At 64.5% G+C, this 9,224-nt stretch overlaps 1 protein-coding gene across 1 annotated transcript; it reads left to right on the top strand.

Moving 5' to 3' along the window:
* Positions 1 to 176: 176 nt before the first annotated feature.
* RASSF7 (Ras association domain family member 7) lies at positions 177 to 2,971 on the top strand. Its single transcript, XM_082749441.1, has 6 exons — positions 177 to 300; positions 979 to 1,109; positions 1,285 to 1,997; positions 2,137 to 2,265; positions 2,342 to 2,423; positions 2,501 to 2,971. Exons 2-6 carry the CDS (start codon positions 986 to 988, stop codon positions 2,530 to 2,532), a joined length of 1,080 nt encoding a protein of 359 aa, XP_082605567.1. The 5' UTR covers positions 177 to 300; positions 979 to 985; the 3' UTR covers positions 2,533 to 2,971.
* Positions 2,972 to 9,224: the final 6,253 nt, after the last annotated feature.

The following is a 9,224-nucleotide window of genomic DNA, read 5'->3' as shown; positions in this document are numbered from 1 at the left end:
GGCCCGCCCCTCCGCGCCGCCGAGCTCCGCCCACACCTGGGCGCCGCCGGGGGCGGGGCGGGCGGGGAGCCAATGGGAGGGGCGGGGCGCAGGCGGGGCGGCCAATGGACGTTGGCTCAGGGCGGGCGGTGCGACCCTGGGAGCCAATAGGAGGGCGAGGGGCGGGGCCCTGGGGCTGCGGGCCAATGGAGTGGCGAGCCGGGGCTCGCCCGCGGCGCTGGAGGCGGCAGGTTGCGGCGGAGCCGGGCCCCGGGAAGCAGCCAGTTCGAGTCTGGGTCCCGGAGGCCAGCGAGCGCCCAGGTGAGCCGCGCAGGGACCCGGGTCCTCCCGCGTGCGGGGCGCGGCCTCGGGCGGCAACTCCGACGGAGGGACGCGGGCTGGGCCGCCGTGGGGGCCGCGCAGCACCTGCAGCGGCCCCTCGGCGGCGACGGCGGCCGCGGGTGGGGGGCGAGCGCCGCGGCTGGAGGGAGCGGCCAGGGCGTTGCTCGCCCCGGCGAGGGCCGCCCCGGAGCGGTTCCGTGGCTCCGGGGGGCCGGGGTCGGAGTGGCGGGGAAGCGGCGTTCCCATGGCAGCGGGAAGCCGTGTTTTCGTGAGGGCGCCCTTGGGTGCCCGAGCTCGGCGTCCCGTGGGAGGGGCAGTGCCCTTCGAGCCAGGTGCCTGGGGAGGCAGGAAGTGCTGGATCTGGTTAATGATTCGCCTGGTTCCGGGGGAGTGGGGCGGGGCACGGGGAGGCTGGTCAGTGGGGGAGCTTCAGAGTGCTCCTGGAGGGCGCACTGGTTACCCCTTGGGGGGGCTGGTCGTGCCTCCACCCCCGCAGTGTATGACCTGCGTGCGGGGCTAGGCTATAGGAGAGCAGGACTGACATGAGGTGGGGGGCGCGCAGTAGCCCTGAACCACTTCTGGGGGTGAGGAGAGGAGAGGCCAGGGGGTGGTGGGGCCAGGCAGGGCCTGACCCTCTGGCCTTTGTCCTCCCTGCAGGACAGGGATGCTGTCTGGGCTAGCAGCGATGGAGCTGAAGGTGTGGGTGGATGGCATACAGCGCGTGGTCTGTGGGGTCTCAGAGCAAACCACCTGTCAGGAAGTAGTCTTCGCACTAGCCCAAGCAATAGGTGAGTCCTTTTGGGCACAGGTAGCCCAACAGGTGCACCTGAGGTGGGGCTGGGTCCTCCGTCCCCTTCCCTGATCAAGCCTGGGGCTGGCCGCTGATCCCTCTTGCCCTCTCCTAATTTCTCAAGCCAGGTGGATGGGGGGGCACATCAGCTGACCTGTCTCCTCCTACCCCAGGCCAGACGGGCCGCTTTGTGCTCGTGCAGCGTCTCAGGGAAAAGGAACGGCAGCTGCTGCCCCAAGAGTGTCCAGTGGGTGCCCAGGCCACCTGTGGACAGTTTGCCAGTGATGTCCAGTTTGTCCTGAGGCGGACAGGGCCCAGCCTTGCTGGGAGGCCCTCCTCAGACAGCTGCCCACCTCCTGAGCGCTGCCCAGTCCGTGCCAGCCTCCCCCCGAAGCCACGGCCAGCCCTGGGCCACGAGCAGCGCAAAGCATGGACCTTCAGCCTGGGGTGCCCCGGACTGGCCCCCAGCCCTGCACCACCTGACCCTGTGGCCCCCGTAGCACCAGTCCCAGGCTCCAGTGTAGACCTGCAGGGCCTGGAGCGCAGGGTGCGGAGGAACGCCGCAGAGCTGGGTCAGGAGGCCTTCTGGGAGCAGGAGCTGCGGCGGGAGCAGGCTCGGGAGCGGGAGGGGCAGGCGCGCCTGCAGGCCCTGAGCGCAGCCACCGCGGAGCACGCTGCCCGGCTACAGGCCCTGGATGCCCAGGCCCGTGCCCTGGAGGTGGAGCTCCATCTGGCCTCAGAGGCCCCCGGACCCCCCTCGCCCACAGCGTCTGCAGCGGAACGCCTGCGCAAGGACCTGGCTGCCCAGGAGCGGCAGAGCGCAGAAGTGCAGGGCAGCCTGGCCCTGGTGAGCAGGGCCCTGCAGGCGGCCGAGCACGCCCTACAGGTGAGCCCACAGGCCCCCGAGCCCCTGCCAGTGTTCCCAGTGCGAGCGGATTTGGGGGCTGGCCTCTGGGTCAGGCCAAGGAGAGGGCGAGGCCATGGAGCCCCGTGGCTGCGTCCCCTGAGGGCCCCATGTGCCCCAGGCCCAAGCCCAGGAACTTGAGGAGCTGAACCGGGAGCTGCGCCAGTGCAACCTGCAGGAGTTCATCCAGCAGACGGGGGCTGCACTGCCACCAGCCCCGCGGCCAGACAGGGGCCCTCTCAGCACACAGGTCAGAGTGGTTCCAGAGGGAGCCCAGGGGCGTGGGAGGCCTGGCCCAGGTCCAAGCTGACCTGCTCTCCCCACAGGGTCTTCTGCCTCTGGCCAGAGAAGAGCCCCTCACGAGAACCCCTCGGAATCCTGCTCTAGTGTCCAGCCTGAGCCCAGAAAGTACGTCTGTCTTCCCCACTTCGGGTGGGACAGGGCCTTCCTGTCCTCAGTGCCCTCAGCCTGTCTCCTCCCCACAGTTGCCCCAATGAGGCAGAACTCCTGGAGGTAGCAGCTCTGGCCCCAAAGTGGACGTCCACTGCCAGCCTGGCCCCAGGCTCCCACGACACGACGAGCAAGGGCAGCCAAGGCCAGCCTGACCTGGAAGACAGGAGAGCTGGTGGTCACAGAGGAGTCATTCTCCCCTGCAGTGGGAAGCCCTGGTGCCCTGGGCCTGAGACAGAGCACCTCAGGGCCCCGGGCTTTCTGCCGTGTGGGGGTGGAGGGAGTCTGCTGAGACCCCTGGACAGGCAGGAGGCATGACCGGCTCAGAATGTGCTACACCCCGAGGGTCACGGCTCCTTGTGGGGGATGGGAGACGTGTGGACACTGCTCAGCTGTGGGTGTGTGCTTGTGTGTGGGAGGTAGCCTTCCTCGAGCCTGCGTACACACATGGGCATGCCGCCTCCCCTACCCCGACCCTAAAACCTCAATAAACTGCCCAGAATGGCTTCAGTGCGTCCTGAAGCTATACCGGACAGGGTCTGTGGGCCCTAAAACTTGAGACCAGCCAGGGTCACTGGGGAGTCCCCCAAGCTACCTGGGGCTGGCCATGACCAGGGCTCTTGAGAAAAGGGCCTCCCAGGGACTAGTGGTCAGTTGGACCCCAAACTGGGGCTTGTAGGGCCTCCCATTTCCAGCTGCTGTGCCCATCCCCGCCCAGGGGCTCTCCTTGGCAGCCCAAACCTGGGTTGAGAGTTGCATAGTGTGGGGCCTTAGAGCAGCCTCAGGCCTGGTCTGGGTGTCTGTGTGGGCTCTCCCTCCTCTGGCCTACTCCTCACCAGTAGCAGGAGCTGCCACCGCATGAAGATGGTTCCTGGACAAGAGGACTCAAGGACGTGCCAGACCTGCCTATCAGGTTTATTGAGGTTTATGGAGAGCCTGTGGGGGCAGGTCCCCAGATTCCTGCCCAGAACCCAGGAGCTCTGCCCAGAGGAGCTCTGTTGGCCCCATGAGGGTGTGGCTGCCCAGCCATCCACCAGGCCCCCTCTGCTTCCCAGGTCAGTGTGCAGGCTCAAAATTAGGGCAGTGATCACAGTCCTGGGTCTGGGACGGGCTGCAGGCCCCGCCTGTGAGCACCGTGGCTGGCCCTGGAGCCCTCTGTGATGGTCAGAACACAGGGGGTCGGTGCAGCCACACATACTGAGGAACAGGAGACGGAGGCACCCTTGATGATGGAGTGTCTGTGTTGAGGCTGGGAGTCAGCAACTTTGGATGGACTCAGCCTTCTGGAGTGGCCCCCGAGCTCAGCCTGGTGTTCTCCTCTTCTGGGGCTGACCATAGGGGACAAGAAGTCCTGAGTACAGGAGCGTGGAAGTCACCAAGAGCAGCTTGGGGGAGGGGATTAGTGAGGACTGGATACTTCCTGCCCGAGGTGGAACCGGACCGGGAGTGACGGCAGGACAGCAGCAGCAGGGGACTTCTGGCCCAGGCTCCTCACTCCAAAGCCCCCAGCCCTACATAGCTCCTACCTACGCTGCCACCCGAGCCCACGGTCTCTCGCACAGCCACCCACTGGAGACAGGGCTGAGTGCACAGTCACACGGCTAGAGCCTGGGATGCAAATGCCCATCGCGTTGTGCCCTGCGTGGGAGGGCTGGAGCTGCGGGCGGCGGGCGGTCACCGCCAGGTCCAAGAGGCCTGGAATCCCCACCCACAGCCCTCACCTGTACTCGGTGCCTCTGAGCACCAGCACAGGGTCGTCTCCCAAGCTGAGCACACTGGCCAGCACAGGGCAAAGCCAGGTGCAGGCTGGCAGGCAGTCCACTCCCTCCCGGTGTCATGTGCTCTCCCACACCCCAAAGGGAAGCAGTCCTGGTGCTGGCAGAGCTTGCACACCCCTGGTCTCCTGAGTCTGTTTCCAAGGAACACCTGTTCCTTCTGAAGACATCGCCAGGGACCTGTCCCCAGTCTGCTACTGGCTGAAAAGCTGATGAGCCCTCTTCACCTGGGAAGGGTCCTCAGGTAGCCAGTGTGCTCTGGGGTGGGGAAGGGGGCAGAACCTTCCACCTCTGGCTGTTCCAGGTGGACAAAATCCCATATCCTCCAAAAGTGGCCAGAAGTGCTTCGTATCAGTAAGCGAACACTGGGGCTGTTGAGAAGTTTACTTTGGAGCTTTAAGCTGCTCTTTGAAAACAACGATGTGAGCTATGCTGAGCCAAGGAGACCCAGCTCCCCACTCCCGCCAGACACACACATCCAGGCCATGGCAGGGCAGGACCAAGCCAGGTCAGCCCAGCTACCTGGCCAAGGTGAGACAGGACCCAGTCATCATCAATGTCTCTGTAGGGCCAGACTGTGCGGGGGTTGGCACTGGAGCCCCTCCTGCTCACCTCCAGTACAAAAGTACTCTTGTGGGCTGGCTGGAACACTGGGGCTCCCTGAGGGTCACCCACAGCAAGTCACTGCCTTGTGGCAGGCAACTGACACCATTGGTTCTCAACCCCAAGGGCCACCCACAACCTCCCTGCTGCCGGCAGAACCTGTCCTGCCAAGCCTGCTAGGTGTGACCCTCAGGGTACCACAGTGACCTTTACGAGAGTGTCCCTCCAAAGGTGAGTCCAAGTCCATGCAAGGCCTCAATTCAGGCTGCCTGTCCCTCACGCTGCTCTGACAATGGTGGACCCAGTGCCAGCCATCAACGCCCACCATCTGGGGAGGAGACAGGGCCTGTGGCAGGCATCCTGGCCTCTGCATGCCTGGACGCTGCTCAGGCCATGCTTTCCGACCAGCAGATCTTCACAGTGGGTTGAGAACCCCAGCAGAGGGGCGCCTGAGTGGCTCGGTGGGTTAAGCCTCTGCTTTTGGTGGGTTAAGCCTCTGCCTTCGGCTCAGGTCTAGATCTCAGGATCCTGGGATTGAGTCCCGCGGGCTCTCTGCTCAGCGGGGAGCCTGCTTCCCTCTCTCTCTGCCTACTTGTGATCTCTCAGTCAACTAAATAAATAAAATATTAAAAAAAAAAAAAAAAAAAAAAGAACCCCAGCAGAGAAAGCAGGCCCGGCGGCAGACAGGCTGGGGGCTCGGCCGGGTGCCCCCACCTCCAGGAGGGCACACCGCTGGGCACAAGTGGGTTCTTGGCATTCTTGCTGAGTGGTAGAAATATGCAGAAAAGCCAAATCTGTCACCGTCTTCCTTGAGTTCCCAGCAGTGGCCCTCAAGAGGCAGGTAGTAGGGGGTCCGGTCCTGAGGGCCACGGGTCTGACCAGAACACGTTGCTTCAGCTTGGCGACATTCCGAAGACCATCCAGCAACTCTGCAGGTCCCGGCACCTGAGACACACAAGGAAAGTTCCCTCCAAAGGCGCATCTGGCCCAATCTGAGCCCCCTCGTGTGGAGGGCTGTGAAGCCCCACGGTGCTTCCCCTTCCTCCCCACCCCGCTGCTGAGCGCGACAAAGGGGCGCCCTCTCCCCGCCTTGGTGTTCGTCCCCCCACCTGGTCTGGCCGTCCCTTGCCCGACACACCAGGGTCACAGAAGGGCCGGGGCGGTCGCGCTGCCCAGGGACAGATCAGCCGCTGTCACACGCACAGTGGGTCCGGAGCAGCGCAGTGTGCGGTGGGCAGTGGCTGCCCTGCGCCTGGAGGGACCACCGGGTGCACAGAAGGGCCGTCCCACCCCCGACCCCTCCTTCCCCTCCAACTTGTGCGTCCGAGCCCCACCGCACCAGCCCAGCCCGAGCCCCCGCCCGCCGGTCTGGGACCCCTCGCGCGTCACCTGCAACCGCGGCGCGGGGCCGTCGCCGGCTCTCAGCCCAAATTCGGCGGCGGCCGCGGGCCTCCGGCGTCCCCGACCGGCCCCCGACCGCCCCCCGATCGCCCCCCGACCACCCCGCACCCGGAGCCTGGCCCGCGCCCCGCCCCCGGCCCGTATGCAAATACGCGAGTCTTGCGGCCAATGGCCAGCCGGGCTGGGCCCGCCCTGCTGCGTCCCAGCCAGTGGCCGCGAGGTGGGGGCGAGCCGCCACGCCCACCGCCGCGCGGCCCCTTGCGGGCGCGGCCGGCGCGTTCCTTTCCGCACGTCGGCCTCGGGGCGGGGCCGCCACCTGCTGGGCGGGGCCAGCAGACGCCGCGCTGCTGCCTTGCGGGGCGGCTCCCCTGCGGGCCGGGCAGGTGGTAGCGCCCGAGGCGCTCTCCCCGCCCTCGCGGTGGGCCCCCGGGAACGCGCGGGGTTGGGGTGCACGTATCCTGGCTGCGCCCTCCGGACGCACAGGGGGCCCGCGCTGCCCGCGGCCCCGCGGAGCACTGTGGCTGGCGGGCCGGGGCTCCGCGGTACCCCAGTGGAATCCGTCACCTTGGAAGGCTCGGAATCTGAGTGCGGAGGGGATACGGCGCGGGGCGCAGGGCCATCGGTGCTTTGCCCCGTCCTGTCTGGGCTTTGAAAAAGTATAAAGCGTGAGAACAGACTGTTTCAGACCTGGAGTTATTGACTCCTTGGTGATGCCCTAAGGTGGCAGCCAAGGGAGATTTGGCCCTGACCCCCTTCCCCTCACATTCTCCTCCCCGCCTCCACGGCCAAGGGGACCCCTGAGGCAGAACCAGGGGTCATGCGGACCTCCAATGGGGTAGAGACCCTTGCTCTCCTTTTGTTCCTGACACAGAAGTCCTCACAAGCCCTCTGCGCTCTTCCAAAGTGAGCCAGGGCTCCCCACTTTCCCTTACCTCACTCACTCATCTCCCGCATCTGCCTCAACCCTGGCCCTCCCTAGAGGACCCCGCTCACCTGGTTCCAGCCAGCTTCAAAGGAGCCCTCGGCTCTTCACTGCCCAGGGGTCCAGGCTCAGCCACCCCTGTCCCTCATGGTTCACCTGTGGCCACACTGCCTCTACACCACCTTGTCCCGGTTCTCCCTTCCTCCAGTGACCCCCCCTGCATCCTACCTGTGTGGGGCCTGGAGCCCCCCAGGTGCCCCAGACCCAGCACAGCTCCTGCTGCACCCTTCCCATTACCACATTCATTTCATTTCTTCCTTAAAAACATCACCTGAGTGGCTAAATGCAGAGGCTCTGGGACATTGGAGCCTGAAGCTTGGGGATAGAAACCCAAGGGGCAGATGATGTGGGTGGGGCTGCCTATGGGTGGGGAAAGAGCACAGAGGAGCGGGCTCAGTTCTACTGGTGCCATCAGGGGAGGGGTCAGCGAAGCCCAGACACCTTGGTCTGGAAGAACACTAGTAATCTGCAGGACCCCTGAGAAGGCCCACACCTTCAGGACAGGGTCGAGGTTTGGAGGAAAGAAGTCTGGAGTTGGGGGACAGAGAGAAGCCATAGGTCAGGGTGACTCTGAGTTCCCTGAAGGTATGACCTTCAGCTGTGTCCCCCAGTCCTGCAGGTTCCAAATGCACCCCTTATCACCTTCTGTAGTGGGTTGAATAGTGTCCCCAAAAAGATGTCTATATCCAAATGTCTAGACCCTGGGAACATTAGGTTACTTGGGGAAAGGGTCTCTGCAGCCATAATTAAGGGTTTTGAGATTTTGTACTTATAAGAGACAGATGAGAGGAAGGCCATGTAAAGACAGAGGCAAACTTTGGGGTGATGTGGCCACAAGCCAAGGAAGCCTGGAGCACCACAAACTGGAAGGGGCAGAAAAGGGTTTCCTACAGAGCAGAGCTCCCTTGGATTTCAGATCTGTAACTTCTAGGACTGTGAGAAAATCATCTGTTGTTTTAAGCTACCCAGTCTGTGGTCACTGGTTAAGGCAGGCCTGGGATGCTAACAAGTCTGCCTTCCCAAGTCAGGGAACACAGCCGTACCTGGCTCCCCCCCTCTGGCCCTGTTTGCATGCAGGCCTGATGGCAGGGAAAGAGCTGGTGGGGGCTGGATAGAACCAAGGTAGCTCCCAGTCCTGCTGCGCCCTCCTGTATCAGAGAGCAGTGCGCATCTCGTGTCTGTTCCTGCCTGGGCTGGGGTGGGCAGGAGAACAGGGTGCACTAAGCACCACCCAAACCCAGCAGGGAATACAGAGTGCAGGTCTATGAGGGGCATGGGGCAGGGTACACATGTTGTGTCCTTGCTTGGATCTAGCATGTGAGAGGTGGCAGGTGGGTGGCTAGTCAGTGTGGCCTGGAGTGACAGTACGGACAGTGGGTATGTACAGAAGGTGCTCACATGTCCTTCCTTGCCTGACTTCCAGGTTGCCCTCCTGTTTACTTCGCACATTTCTTCAGAATCTACCAGGAGCTTCTTGCGCCCAGTCCAGCCCAGGCCACGGTGGCTCCCGATCTGGGGTCCCCCTGTGTCTGCCCTCACTGCTCTAGTCTTTCCCCCACCTTGCTGCCCCGCCCCCCCGGAGCCGGCAAGCCAGCACGTGTCATCCAGCTCCAGATCCACCGGAGCCCCTAGCGCCTCTGGCCCCTTCCCGCACTGGGCCGGGCCATCCCGGCTTGGCCTCCTTTCCGACGTCCGGCAGCGGCTTCTCGGGGCTCTCCCCACCCCTGCCACTGCCAGATCCGTCCTCACTGCCTAACACGGGCCGGTCCTCCCAGCCTCCTGAGCCCCCGACCCGACCCTGCTTGATCTTTCATCCCAGCACGGGGCAGCTTGCCACACACCACGCGGTGTGCTGACCGACAGCGCTGGTGGTTTCCCGCGTCTGAAGCAGACGGGGCGCGGGGCGGGGGTCTCCTCCCGCTGGGCCCGGCACCTGGAGGAGCCCGCCCACACAGGACTCCGTCAGTGTTTGGTCCAGGAGCGACTGCAGGTCACGAA

This window comes from Mustela nivalis (genome assembly GCF_964662115.1).
Source record: "Mustela nivalis genome assembly, chromosome: 9".
NCBI lineage: Eukaryota > Metazoa > Chordata > Mammalia > Carnivora > Mustelidae > Mustela > Mustela nivalis.
Note: the sequence above shows the minus strand (reverse complement) of the source record. Positions and strands in the feature narration are given on the sequence as shown.